The sequence below is a fragment of the Platichthys flesus genome, chromosome 16 (genome assembly GCF_949316205.1).
Source record: "Platichthys flesus chromosome 16, fPlaFle2.1, whole genome shotgun sequence".
In the NCBI taxonomy this organism is placed as follows: Eukaryota; Metazoa; Chordata; class Actinopteri; order Pleuronectiformes; family Pleuronectidae; genus Platichthys; species Platichthys flesus.
The window spans coordinates 19,948,028-19,963,118 of NC_084960.1; the positions used below are offsets into that span (position 1 = coordinate 19,948,028).

Genomic DNA, 15,091 nt, shown 5'->3' on the forward strand with positions numbered 1-15,091 from the left:
ACTCATCTCAGTGTATGTACATCATGTCTCTTGTGTGTGCAACAAACAGACAAACACAAACGTCACACTGTGAAGCATTGAACAGTTCCTTTAGGTTTCCTAATTACATGCTTAAGATAAACCCAATTGTGTTTAGCCTTAGATGTATTTGTAGGACAATACTGCACTGCAGGAAGAAGTACTGCCTATTGTCAAGTGATGAGGGAATGACATGTAACAAAGGAACACAGAGTGCATGGTCTGAGGTATGTAGATCCTACTGCATGATTGACAGTACAACAAACGAGTATTTGCAGTACTTGTAGCACCTCCCTCTATAATCAGTATAGTCTTGACAGATGACTGAGGCGGTGCTGACAGTACTGATCAGAGCACTGAGGAGGGTACAAAGACATGGAGACCAAAGCAAATGAAAGGGAACAGTGGATCAAGAAAAGGGAATATATTCTGGCAGCGGCAGGCAATATGATAGGTCTGGGCAATGTGTGGAGATTTCCCTACCTTTGCTATAAGAATGGAGGAGGTAAGTTGGAGGACCTAACTCTTTTTTTCTTCATTGCAGGGTAAACATGGTAAAAGATGTGTATAATAACAAATAACTCATCATTAATCTGATGGTATTCAAGAAAAGTTCTTCGTTTGGCGTAAGTCGATTATCTGTCTCTCTCTGGAGCTCAAGCCAGAACAGGCAGGTGTGTCTGCCTCATAAATTTTTAAGGAAGATTGCCTGACTGCATTTTGAGTGATATACGACAAGGCCTACCACTGATACCTGTTAGGGCCTGTCTTGGAATGTCATTATTAGATTTGTACATTTTTACTTTAATTTTGCACAAACATTCATCTTATTACCAAGTCTTTAGTTCTAATTATCAAGTATTATCTTCATAGAAGAAGGTTCAGACCCAGATTTCTTTAAGGAACACTATGTAACTTTAACTAAGCAACAGTCCTCTGCAACCGCCCATGCTGGTTAATTCTGTTGGGCTCGATTTTCAATCGGTTTTCATACAAAAAAGGAGCCAAGCTTCTCATGTTTACCAGCTTCACTAAACACTAAACTCTGTTTTTACAGGGCAAACTCTCCATTCATCACCTTAAGGAGATGGATGCTGGTTTTCAATGACTTCAAAGTCTTTTTGAATATTTACAGTTAAGCATTACTTTTGAACTTTCTGGATCTGATTCTGGCTCTCTACAACAGATAAATATTTCTATAAATCAGTTTCACAATTTACAATTTGTCTCATAGGGTATAAAAAGGTTCAGGGACATCCTCTTCCCATAATCCTCAAAAAAGATTAAGGAAAAACTACCAATACTGTTAGGAATTTAAATTCTAGATGAGCAGTTGGGCCATATATAAGGCCTTTATTCAAATGATTTATAAATAACCCTTGCTGCATATTGTTAATAATGAATCTTATAATTGTTCTGAATTCTAACTTTTGGTATTAAACCATTATTACCTTAGAGTCATTCACAAATATATTTCAAGCAGCTGTCTGATAAAGTTCTGGAGGTCGGACATGGTGACTTTGTTGACATTGTTTTGTTTCGTTGTTTTGGTTTCGAGGATCCTAATGTTTACATCAACAGGACATTGTTTGAATATAGCGGGAACATCATATTCCTTTCTCCAATGGCCCACATGGCATCAGCTGTGTCAAGGCCTTTCATGAAGAGAACATTTTGCTTAGCAACTATCAGAGTAGTAGAAGCGTCATAGAGAGCGGCTTCTTGTCACTTCCTGGATTTCTGTGCCAAGAGGCGTGGATATGCCTGTGCACCAACAAGTGAGAACCAAATTGATTTACGGTGACTCCCCTTCAATCTTTCATAACCAATCATATTAAATCTACTGTTATAACTATATCAAACCCCTTTTGTTTGGGGCCATTATTAACTTCCTATTGCTAACTTAATTAGCCTAGGCTGTGATAATTGTCCATAGCTATGTTGTTCAACTTTCATTGCATCTCAATAAATACTTAAATTGGACCAGTCCGGCTCTTACTGTTATAATGGAAAGTGTGTCAATGCTTAAAGTATTTGTACATTAGAAAATGTCTGATAGAAATGAAGGGAGAAGCATTGACTAATGAATTGAGGGGTTATTGTCAGTAATGGTAGAATATGTGATTAGGCATATTGTATTTCAAGCAATCTTGTAAATAATAGTCCATCAGCTGCCAACACGATTAAGATCAACCACAATCAGATGCCACTATCATCCAGAATCCATCGTCATAATCCACATCAGGATCTAGCAGCATGATCCACCATCAGCTGCAAACAAAATCATGATCCAGTGTAGCAATGCTTATACACGAGAAATGTGATCTCTTTTACTGGTTTTTGTCAGGACACGTGCAACAGCATTCTGGACAAGCTGCAGAGTCTTTAACAACTTACCGCTGGAGCTTGATAATAAGTAAATACAATAATCCAGTCTGGATGTAGCAAAGGCTTGAACTCGTTTTCTGTATCTATTTCAGACAGGGCATTGACTCCAATTGTTTTCATGTTAAGGAAGTGAAAGAGGCAGTCCTAGAAGTTTGTTTTAAGTGCTAATCAAAGGACATATCTGGATCGAAGATAACTCCCAGGTTCCTGACCGTTTCATTGGAAGCAAGGGCAAGGTCGTCTAGCGCAGCTAAATCATTAGATAACGTATCTCTAAGGTGTTTAGGGCCAAGCATTAGAACCTCTGTTTCATCTGAGTTTAATAAGGGAAAATTTTGGGTCATCCAGGTTTTTATGTCCTTGAAACATGCTTGAAGTTTAGTTGTGTCATTAATGGAATTATAATTATAAATAAAATTGAGCACCGAACCCTGAGGGACACCAGTTGTGGCTGAGGGGTAGAGTGGTCGTCCTCCAACCTGAAGGTCGGCAGTTCGATGCCAAGTCTAAACCATCTGCATGCCGAAGTGTCCTTGTGCAAGATGCTGAACCCTGAATGGCCCCCCATAGAATAACAAAAGTGCTGCAAGTAGATGCACTGTATGAATGTATGGGTGTATGTGAAACTGTAATGTAAAAGCGCTTTGAGTGGTCATCGAGACTAGAAAAGCGCTATATAAATCCAAATCCATTTACCATGGTTAACTTTGGTGCGCACAGATGACTCATCATTAATTTGTATAATTTTGAATTTATCTGTAAAATTGATTATAAACTAGGTTAGGGCAGTCCCTTTAATGACGATTAACTTTTCTAGTCTCTAAAATAATATAATATAAAACATTCAAAATAAATACACCCTATTCTGCTTAAAAAACTGAATAAAAAAATTCAGCCCAAGTTCAGACAAGACTTAGAGAGCATAGATGACAGTAATTACAGCTATATTGATCTTTATCCGTAATGATATACTGTCCAATTTATGCCGATATGAAACCTTTTTTATAGAACATAACGCAATGTTTTTTTTATTTTAGAGGCAGCAATTTTTTATATTTTACCCTTTTTCCTAATTAGTTTAATAAGTACACAATTTTGTCCCATTTTTTTCAATAGTTATTAAAATATAGAGTTAGCTATTTACAATTATAAAAATACCAGTGAATATGGTTTCAGTATGGTAAAAGTCTCAACGTAAACTGTAAAATGCATTTATAACGGATATTTTACACCAGTCTTGGACAACCATTGCAAAAATGTGTTTTTTATGTATATATGGAATAATGAATCACTTAGCTCTCTAAACATAAGATAACTTGAGGTTCCCTAGAGTCTCTAAGAGATAGTCAACTGTCTTCTTAACCCAAATGGTTAAGACAGATAAGGGTTAACTTGACTGTGGCAGCCCGGTGTATAATTTTTCCTCGCCCTTCAAAACACCCATAAATGTTTAACTTTCCTCTGCAGGAAGAATTCGGCATAACATCAGTAAACAAGCCTACCATTGTCAGCAAACAGGCATACTTTCCCTTGTTGTGTGGCAGGTGCACAGGATAGCATACTACATATATGCTAAGAGAGCAGCCATTTCTGTTATTCTCTGAATTGTCTGAAAATTTCCAACAAATCTTACTGATTGTAGATTAGATAAGAATTAGGAGAATACCTGATTTATCAATCTGCAGTAGACGGGCAAAGGGGAGCATGGTTAGATGAAGGGATGTGGTAATTTTTTTTATAATATAATTTTATTATAATTATTTGAATCCATTATGTGTGAGTGTAAATCATCCATGTACTCACTTTATCAACAGCTGATGTCATGTAGTCTATTATTTTGTGTGCAGGTGTCTTTTTGTTGCCCTATATCTTCTTTGCTGTTCTGTGTGGTGTGCCACTCTACTTGCTGGAGAATACAATCGGTCAGTTAACACAAGAGGGTGCCATCACCTGCTGGAAAAAAGTCTGCCCAATTGCAAAGGGTAATTATCGTTTCTAAATATATTGCCAGTGTCAAAAGCATTTTTGTCTATTTACTACTTGTAAATACTTGTGAATTTACGACTTGTTTAGGGACCTACATAGGCCAACAGTCCATCCATTGCCACAGTGGGCGACAACATATGTTTAATGTTTTATTGTACATAGACTATCATTGAGCTAATGACCATACTAACATTGAGTAGATCTTCAAAGTTGTGCAAAGTTTTCCTTTGAGATAAAGCTTTATGTTGTCATGACTGCATTACACTATCTTTTTCAGCACACTCGCAATCTGCCTGTTCTTCCACAATTCAAAGGTTTTACTAATGTTACTGGTGGTACTGATAACATTAACAGTCCATGCAGCTTTTGATCATTGGTTTTTCCTTTCAAAACAGGTCTAAAAATAAAAGACAAGTTTATTTGAGTTTCAAAATTAATTTTGATATAACAAAAATAAAATCACTGCAAGACAGAGACAAAAACTTTTTTTTTCATGTTGTGAGACAGGATGTGTTCATTGGCAGATGCAGAGTAAAAAAAGGACAGTGCTGTGTCGGCTTTGCTCACTGTGATAAACATGGATCAGTACGGAAGCTTATTGCTGTCACTCCTCGAAAAGAAAAACTAATAAAAGATATGTATTTAGTAATTAACACATGAAAAGTTTCATGATAATCAGAGGGAAACAAGGCAAAGGCATCAAGTACTCATTTGACAAGTTTTAAAAAGCTAATATTTGACTTGTCTATTTAAAAAAAAAAAACATTGAGTTAATTGGAGCTGACTTTCTGACTCCTTGAATTTAAAAAGTGAGACACATATAAACATATTAACTCAAACTTGTCTATCACCATTGGGCCTCACTCATTAACTCATACACTTTGTAAAAAACAAAATCTTTGTTTTTTACAAAGATTCTGACATTCACAAATAGTTCTCTCAGAGGGAATAGTCCTTGGTGAAGAATATAATCTATGCACACTCAAAAGCACACATACGCACGCATACAGACATGATTGTGCAAAATAATAAGTAAAACATTTTCTTCAATTCCACAGTTGGATAATATGATTTAAATTACCACTCTAAATCAGGATTTATAATATTATCCTGGCACGTGGCTCTTTATCACTTATAATTATAAATAAAAAAGAAATGTATCACAGACAGATCACCTCTGCTAATAAGAAATAACTGGTGAACGAGGCCCAATGTCTGTATATTTATGAGAAGTTCTAACAGTATAATCATGGTTAGGTAGCTGTCATATTTCTGAGCTGTATATCACAATAGGATCCTGATACTGTATTTTACATGTTCTCTTCCCTAGGAACTGGTTATGCTATCATGGTGATCCAGCTTTATTCCAGACTCTACAGCATTGTCCTGGCCTGGGCCCTCCTATACCTCATCTACTGTTTCAGGGCCACTCTGCCCTGGGCTACCTGCAACAATCCTTGGAACACAGGTCAGCATGGGTTTTTCATTAATATATATTATGGACTTATTATCAACGCACATGGTTTCAAGTGCAGAGCACAAGCGTATAAAGCTTCGTTCCAAATCCATCCATCCATTTTTTCTCTGCTTGTCAGAAATTGGGTTTTAGAGGCACAATTCCAGTCATTCCTCTGCCCAACCATGCTTTCTAGCTCCTCCTGGGGGATCCCAAGTCATTCCCAAGCTACATGGGATATATGAAGTCCCAGTTGGATATGTCTTTTAAACCTCCTATGGAAGGAATCTTGATTATATTCCCATTGCCCAAGCCACCTCAACTGTCCCCTTTGCAGATCCAGAGCTCTGTTACACATGAGGAGTTGCTGTATGTTGCTGAAATGAGCCGAGGAAACACCGACACGAGACGTCAGAAAAATAAAGCGTAACAGCTGGTCTCCAACAGTAACGTAATTAAGAGGAATGTGCAATAACACATTCTCTTCCTTGCATCCCTGTAGTGATTAATTAGTGATTATTAATACAGTACCCGATGGGGAGTTTAATCGAAAAAAAAAATCAGTTTCTGGCAGACTAAACCTGGGTTCCTTTATCCAGGAAAGGCTCTCTTCTGTGGGGAAACAAACGCCATGAAATGAATTATTATGGCTCTTGCAATTTCTGTTAAAGGCTGAATGTTCAAGAAATAGATATACACAAAGAAGGGCAGTTGTGCAACTTTTCCTATTCAATGCACGATATTCAAATTACTATCAATTCATATATACAATGCACAATATATAGCGTCTCAGTTCAACATCATGTTCTGCAGAGGAGTTGCTACTGCAGCACAATGTTTTTACATGTAGGGGTTTGATCTGACTATGGCCACAAATGTGATCATTGCCTTGTATGGAAGAAGTCCCTTGTACTCAAATAAATACCAGAACTACACAATATAAAGCCGTGCATCTTTCGTTTCTGCAAATATTTCACAATTAAAAACCCTTTTTAAACAACGGAATGGATTACATTCAACAGAAACGCTTTTATTTTGAATAGGCATACAGAAAGTGTTGCAACCATTTGTTTGTGCCGTAGTTTGCTCTTTCCGAACACATTTCAAAGTAAAGGCACTCTAGCGTTTCACATTCTGAATCCACTCATTTGTTCCAACGGTGCTCTGATTGTTATCGACAGACCAAAAGATGCGTATCTTCATACTGTTGAGTCCTGACATTTAGTTTAGTACATAAACCAACTTGTCTTGTTTAAACACAGGCATGGAATGTACAGTTTCCAAAATTCAACGATTCCCTAAAACCACCATTCAGTCAGAAAAATATCGTCGTGACTTAATCATTTATTTGCCAAATAGGAATAGTTATGTTTGGTGCGGATGGCTCCATTCTTTGGATGTTACCTGGATTAGCCACGCAGCATGCTAAGATAAAACAGGGAACACATGCAAAACCCCCAAAACAATGGAAACCTATGCCAGGCTAGAATGATACAATCTATTTGTGGCAGCAAGAATACTGCTGACCTTAAATTGTTGACTAAGGTAGGGGTTCCCAAACTTTTCAGCCCCCGACCCCCAAAATAATGGTGCCAGAGACTGGCGACCCCCACCGACCATGGATGTGTTATATAATGTTGCGCACAGCCATGCACATGCGGTATTAGGCCTATGCAAACACGGGCATTAATACAACACATAAGAACAACAGCCTTACAGCTGTTGGGTAACAGCCAAGTGAGTTGACCACTACATAATGGGTTGTAAAACTGAGGCCTGGAGGCCAGGCTGAAACCAGTTCGACCAGTTTCAGCCTAGTCGAATTCCAATCGACCATAAAAGAGCTCCTGAGTGGGGGAGCAGACACCTCAGCAGGTCAGGAGTCTCTCCCTGGTGGTGGAACATGTTCTGGGGATCCTTTGGGACCCCTGCAGATTTCCAAGCCCCGCCCACTTGAGAGTTGAACTCTGACATTCCATTGGCTGACCCATGAACCCCCTCAAGCCCCTTTCCTGCTCTCTGAAGACTTCAACAGACCGTTCCCGGTCTTGCTACATGATTTAGTTGCTAAAGGGGGCAATTCCAAACATTTGTAACAGGAAGCTCACTCGCAGGCCGAGTTTCACACAGACTTTCTTTTCCACGATCTAAAAACGGCTCCAAAACAGCTGTTCATCCCTGCAGACGGAAGAAGCATTATAAGAAGACGAACAAGGTTAATTCCATTCCAAGAGCAAGAGAAAATTTGCTTGATTCCGGTTCAGCGCGACTCCCACTGCCACAGATGCAACAGCGGAGCGGAGCTTAGAAGACCATGATCATTCACTGGACTTAATTGATAACAGTATCATTTCTAATAAATTATGTTACTATTCTTAATTAATAGCTTTATAATTTTTTTAATTAAATCTTTAAATTATTTTTAATAAATAATTTAATTTTAATAATCATATATCATGAATATTAATAATTAGCCAACGTCAAATATACTACTACTATTGCAAAACACAGCCATGATATTATTTTATAGCAATTTAAGAAATAGAATATAACCAGAATACAGTGAAACTCCCTGTATAAACAGCAGGGATGAGTGAGCATATGCTGTAAGTATAAAAAAGTGCGCTGATACTGATCCCCTAAAATGGCCCCTCATAAATGCTTAGTGTTTTAAAAATGTAAGTCGCTTCGGACAAAAGCGTCAGCTAAATAACATGTAATGTAATGTAAACTCACTAATGAGATAGGTGGGCAATATGCATGGAGCAGAGCAATTCCATTCTCGGCTTTATTTGGAGATCATTCTCCACGTTTAGCTGCGCTTTGTATTTATTCTTTATGTACGTCAGGGCTGAAAAACTATTTTTGCACAAGTACGCCAGCCTTGTTAACCAGTCAGGGTCAGTGAGGTGGTCAGCGATCTGGGATCTGGCAAGAGATTCTCTGTGAATAATACAGTGTATGGAATTCACGTGAGGTGCCACTTGTAAGCTACAGCAGTAGGTTTAATTAAGGTTTCAGCGATTGTGTGTGGCCTTTTTGCCTGTGCAATTAAAAACGCCAACTCATATGATGCCCTTTGAGCTGCTGCTTGGAATGTCTATTTAGTTAGGACTTTCTTTTGGCCTTGCAACTCTGGGCCCCCCCCCTTTGCGAACCCCTGGACTAAGGACTGGAGGTCATGCTACAATTATTCACAGAAACTTCACACTGGTAGAGCAGCCCCTCTCTCCTCTGTCCTCATCCTTCTAGACCTTTCTGCTGAATTTGACACAGTCAACCACCAGATCCTTATTTCCTGCCTTAAGGGTTTGGGTGTCTCAGGCGCTGCAATCTCACTGCTCTCATCTTTTCTCATTGGCTGCACTTACCGGGTAACTTGGAGAGGATCTGTGTCAGAAACTTTTCCACTCACGGTTCGGTCCTGGGTCCTCTCCTTTTCTCTCTGTAAACCATCTCTCTCAGCTCTGTCACAAGAAAGTTGACAAATTGGTTGGGCAGAGTAGAAATTAGGTCGGGCATTGCCCATCAATGCCCACTTCTAGATCTGGGCCGGATCCATTATCAAGATCCACCACCGTGATCCATGATCAGTATACACCATCACGATCCCCAGTCCACCAGCACATTCTTGATTAGCTGTCACAATAATCAGAGGAAAAACAAAATATGACATTAATAGTCTCAGTTTATTGTTTGCATTTATATGGTAAATGGCTTTTAAATTCTCCATTCAGCTTCTATTAAGTTCTGTGTAGGAATCCTGTCAAATTACTTGAAAGCAATTACAAAGCAATAGTATTGTTATATAGTTTCAGACTCTTCCTCATTTGCATCTGCAAAACTATCACAATTATTTTCCTTTCTTGGTCCCAATGGACAGGATGCTGTATAAATCATTTTTGTTGGACTCTACCTATTTATATTGTTAAATTAAAGGTGGAGAAGGGGTGGAGTGGGGTTCAGCTTCATGTTTGCCCAATTTCACATTTGATTGAGTGGGAAGTACAGTCCCATGTATGCACAGCTTCATACATTCTAATGAACATAATTATTTGTTTTCCTTTCAACAGACAGATGTGTGGACCTCACATCTGCAAACTGGACTGCAGTACACAGTGGCAACTTGTCAGTAAATTGGACCCCTGAAAATCTCACTAAGTCTTCGGCCTCTGAGTTCTGGGAGTGAGTCTAATGTAACACTAAGATCATTATATATTATGTAGGGTGACAGTAATGGATTACATGTGGAAAGTGTACTCTGTACGTCTGGAAGACAGTTATTCAACAGATGTGTAACCACCAGTCTGTCTGGTGTCCCCAGGAGAGGAGTGTTGTCCATGTCTGGAGGAATAGACGAGGTTGGCACAGTGAAATGGGAGTTGTTGCTGTGTCTCCTGGCCTGCTGGGTGGCTTGTTACTTCTGCATTTGGAAAGGTGTCCGCTCCACAGGAAAGGTCTGTTATGAGCACATCTCACTTCTTAGGGTTTATCTCATTCATGTGTCCAACAGATATTTATCCATATTATAGGCAATAACTAAAGGCCTATGTATGCTTCTCCGTTTTGGCGGACACGGACAGATAGGACCACCTTCTTTGCCGTGGAACGCCTTCTTCAGGCTCCACCGAGAGCTCTTCTTGCAGCTCTGATTTTTCTAACTACACGTCGGAATGGCGGGGAGCCTACGGATAGCCGTTGGCTGTGATTGGTCCGATGACGACAGCATTTCCGAACGACATCATTTCCGGACCTCAAATTTCCTGTTTCATTCTTTATATGACAATTCCCAAACACAACTACGATTCTACGATTAATGTGACAAGTGTGTTAAGCCAGCGCAGTTCTCCGGCTGACGGTGGCTGGTTAGAGCCCTGACGGCATGTGTGTATGCTGACATACGGTTATAACGACCTGTCATAACGGCGCTAGCGGGCTAGCCACCATGCTAACTGCTCTCCTGTCAAATACCGTCAGGTTAAAAGCAAACATTTGGTAGACGTTAGTATCGGGAGTCCCTGCTGACTGTGTGTGAAAGCTGGAGGGGAATCTAGCTGCCTCCGTATAGCTTCAAACTGTGGAATTAGCAACGCAGTTCGGAAACAAGACCGGGGAACCGCTGCGCTAAGAAACGTTAACATAAGCATTTTGACCTGCTGGTGATCACTTTATTTCAGCAAAAACTGGTAGGCTTCTCTAAGCTTGTCTTCCGTTGCACCACCTACTGTTCTGGCGTCAAATTCTTTTCAGCACCGGGGAACTATAAATCAAAAAGTGTCTGTCCGTCCGTAACGGACTCGGAGAAGCATACAGAGGCCTTAAGCCAAATATTCAGACATATTCATTAGAGATGAGCCGGATACTTGGCTGAAACGAGTATCCGGTACGGATAAAGCACTTTTGCAGAGCACGAGTATTATACGAGTAATACGAGTCATTATCTGTGCTCGGACTGAATGAAAATCCTCACACAGTGTCACAGCGCTCCTCCCCTTCACACACCGCTCTGCTCACTCACTCACAGAACAGCTCTCTGTCTCTCTCAGTGACTCAGGTTCGCGGGTCTTTTCGGTTAACGTTTAGGGTTTCTTCAACTTGAAGTTTGTTTTTATTTCAGTTTGTACTTACTTATTAACCAGTAGAGTTCTGTTAAACGTGGGTTCGTTCAGACGTGGTGCTGGTAGAAAGCGACTCGCGTTGCGTCTCTGCCTGTCGGAACAGTTTTTTTTTTTTACTTCACGCATTAAGTGTCTGACTACTCTCTAGCGTCTGGCTACGCTCTCTCACTCTCTCTCTCTCTCTCTCCCTCTCTCTGCCAGTCATTGGAGTTTTTTTTTTTTTTTTTTAAACCGTCAGTTGGCTCTAACCAGTTTTATTTTACTTCACGCACTGAGTGTCTGACACATTCTAGGTAGTAGTGGTATAAAAAATATTACAAATTAAGCTACACACACACACACACACACTCCCCCTCTCTCTCTATGTCTCTCTCTTACTCACTCAAACACACACTCACACACACACACACACACACTCCCGGGTTAAATCACACCCACTTCCGGGTTAGGCCCCGCCCACTCCGAGTACGGATACGGATACAGATAATTCATATGGTTAACAGATACAGATACAGATACAGATAATGCTGTACTCGCTCATCCCTAATATTCATACAGAGTACATATTTTCTGGCCCTCCTCCTGTGGCTGGAGTGGACACTCCAAGCAAAGGGTTCTTTATATCTAGGTGTTGGGCGAGGGAGAGGAATTGGGAGAGGGCCAAAAACTGGGCATAGACAATCTGATTTAAGCCTGGTTTTATCCAGATTTCTGAGTAATATGACTCTTAAAAGAGTCCTTCAATCTTCAGCTTTGGTATGCATCTTATGCTGTGCAGTGTACAGGGGGGCCCGAGCAGCGATTTATTTCTCAAGACCCACCGTCAGACACTCTAATTCATACTGACTATAGGAGGAACAATAGTCAAACTCTAAAATCTATCTCATTTTAAACCGTTCAATTTACAATATCAATATGCAATATCAAAATTTTTGTGACGGTTTGAATCTGAGCACTGACTGTCACAATCCAACTTCATTCACACAAGTATGCGTGAATAATCACAAACACTGGCTCTTTGCTTACAAATAGAATTTCTTAAAAACAGTAACATCAATAATACTAAATTCAACTAATGTCCAGTGTACTAAAGACACTACCAACACAAGCAACTGCACTAATGATAAAACACATGTATTACCTACGGTGTGTGTGTGTGTGTGTGTGTGTGTGTTTGTGTGTGTGTGATTGTGTGTGTGTGTGTCTGTGTGTGCGAGAGAGGGAGGATGGGGGATAAAGATGGCACACAAGGTCACGCTGGTTTAGGTCGTATCGGTTAATTCAATATGGCGGCTGAATATACCAAAGAAAGATAGACAACAAAAGACAATGTGACATTACACGTGACTCTAGTTACAGAAATGGCGATGGATGAACAAAGCGGCTTGGTCACAGTGTCTGGTCCCCCCAAAGGTGTGATTGTGTGTACATGTGTCTGAATGTGTGTGTGCAAGCGGGTTAGGAGAGAAAGAGAGAGAAGAAAGACACATCAAACACACAAATAAAAAGAGGAGATCTATATCAACATCATGGAAAAAAGGCGGTTATTTAACCACACGTAACCAGGCAGGCGATCTGGGATTCATCCAAGGTCGTGGTCTTCCAATGCTTAAAATACCCACTATTGCTCTAACAATGCCAAGTCTTACAGTGCCCCGGCACTGCGTAAAAGTGCGGACTCTATACACGATAACACAATTAATACACAGCAACAATGAGGATCCAGCAATCCGACACAATATTGCATTCAAATCTAACCTTACTATTAACTAGTCTCTGCCCAGACACAAGCCTCTTACATGGTGCTGCTCCTCAGTTCGTCCATGCGTTATCAGCGCGGTCCCTAGCTGAAATCAGGAGGGGGCCATTATCTTGACCCTGGAATGGCGGCGATAACCTGGTTTCCTCATTGGAAGCAGTGGGAATCAGCGATGTTGACAAAAGATGAATTCGGTCGGCAACAAAGTCTTTCATCCTTCTGCAGGCAAAAACAGCTAACTGTGGATCTGATAATAGTCTGTAACCTTGACCTGCTGTGCAACACGTGTGGCCTAGGGCTAAATAAAAGGTTAACTTAAATGAAGGAAAGGTTAAAAACAAAACGGAAAGGAAAACAAAGGTTTTTCTCCCTTTTTGTGACCAGGTCATATGGAACGACTTGGAAAGGTCCAGAGCAAGGACTCTTTTTATAACATGCGTGGCCTTAGAGGCAGCTCCTAGGGAGTCGGGGAGAGTCTCTTGGTACTCAGACAATGAGAGGCCACAATTGGAATTCAAACAGAGGTTTGCACCTCCGGGGGGTCAACAAACAAATTCTGGCGCAATTTAATCAACTTCTGAAAACTGGCTCAGCCTCTGGGGTTACATTTAGGCCCCTCTATTGTAATCATTAGCTGGCTTTATATTCCAACATAGGGGAGGATGAAGGTATAAAATTACAGTATGTCTATTTTTGTCAACGCTCAACACACCCATAACACTGTTTCCAGATGCTCCAGACGCATCCTGTCCCGTGCGCACACAGTCAAGCTCTGGACATTTAACTTGGTGCATGGTGTGCCATGGCGCACTAGAATAGAGCCCTTTGTTTTTATTGTTAAATTATTTATACAAAAGTGTAGGCTCAATCAGAGTCACTTTATGGCACACAATCTTTTCTCTAGTTCCCATTCCCATGTAAGATTTTGTACCAAAATGTCACCAGAAGGGCTCTGTAGCTTTGCACATGGGCATTTTACACGTACAGTGTGAGCAGTCAGGTTGTGGCAGACAATTGGACGGTACAGTGTTTACTTGTAAAGTACAAGTTGGAATTTGACAACAGCATTTTAAATATCGTACGGTGTATAACCAGCTTAACATTATCAGGAGCATAGGGGCATTTCTTCTGTAACCTGACAGTATTTTATCTAACTACTGAAATTTCAGGTTGTGTATGTCACGGCGGTGTTCCCCTATGTAATGTTGGCCATCTTGCTGGTCAGGGGGTTGACACTGCCCGGAGCCTGGCAGGGTGTGGTCTATTACCTTTATCCAGAACCTTCTCGTCTGGCAGACCTTCAGGTGAGACACCATAGATAGGTTTTACAAAAAAAACTGAAATGTGGCATTTTGGAAAACACACCATTATGCAATGGGACTGAATGTTTTAATTGTTAATATTTTCATGTTGACCAGTTGAAGTTACTTTTGGCCAATTATTGTTGTAGACGTGCAAAGTAGGGCAATGAAACCGCAATGATTTTGACACAGTGCTATGATAACGATGACCTTATGACACATGTTTTTTTACCTTTGGTAATCAGGTGTGGATGGAAGCCTGCGCTCAGGTCCTCTTCTCCTATGGTGTTGCATCAGGGACCTTAATCACTATGGGCAGCTACAACAAAGTAGAGAACAACTGTTACAGGTAAACCATTTGATCAGTAAGTCATGCATGGGAATGCGGAAACACCCAAACACAGGAGCCTGGATGGTAAATAACTGAATAATAACAGCAAATACAAATAATATTCAATAAAAAGGTACCAAAAGCAAAGGGGGGGGGGGGTCGAAAAAACAAAATAAACAAAATAAACAAAATACTATGTAACACAAGCAAGTAAGATAAGGATAGAAAACGTGA

The 15,091-nt window shown here is 40.2% G+C and overlaps 1 protein-coding gene across 1 annotated transcript in view; it reads left to right on the forward strand.

Moving 5' to 3' along the window:
- The first annotated feature begins 393 nt into the window (after positions 1-393).
- The window catches only part of LOC133971552 (sodium- and chloride-dependent GABA transporter 2-like), a 39,658-nt gene continuing 24,960 nt past the window's right edge, over positions 394-15,091 (forward strand). Inside the window, exons 1-7 of the mRNA XM_062408961.1 lie at positions 394-523; positions 4,254-4,388; positions 5,723-5,860; positions 9,922-10,033; positions 10,173-10,305; positions 14,395-14,529; positions 14,772-14,875. Of these exons, the coding sequence (XP_062264945.1) occupies positions 394-523; positions 4,254-4,388; positions 5,723-5,860; positions 9,922-10,033; positions 10,173-10,305; positions 14,395-14,529; positions 14,772-14,875 (887 nt within the window). The remainder of the gene's footprint in view (positions 524-4,253; positions 4,389-5,722; positions 5,861-9,921; positions 10,034-10,172; positions 10,306-14,394; positions 14,530-14,771; positions 14,876-15,091) is intronic.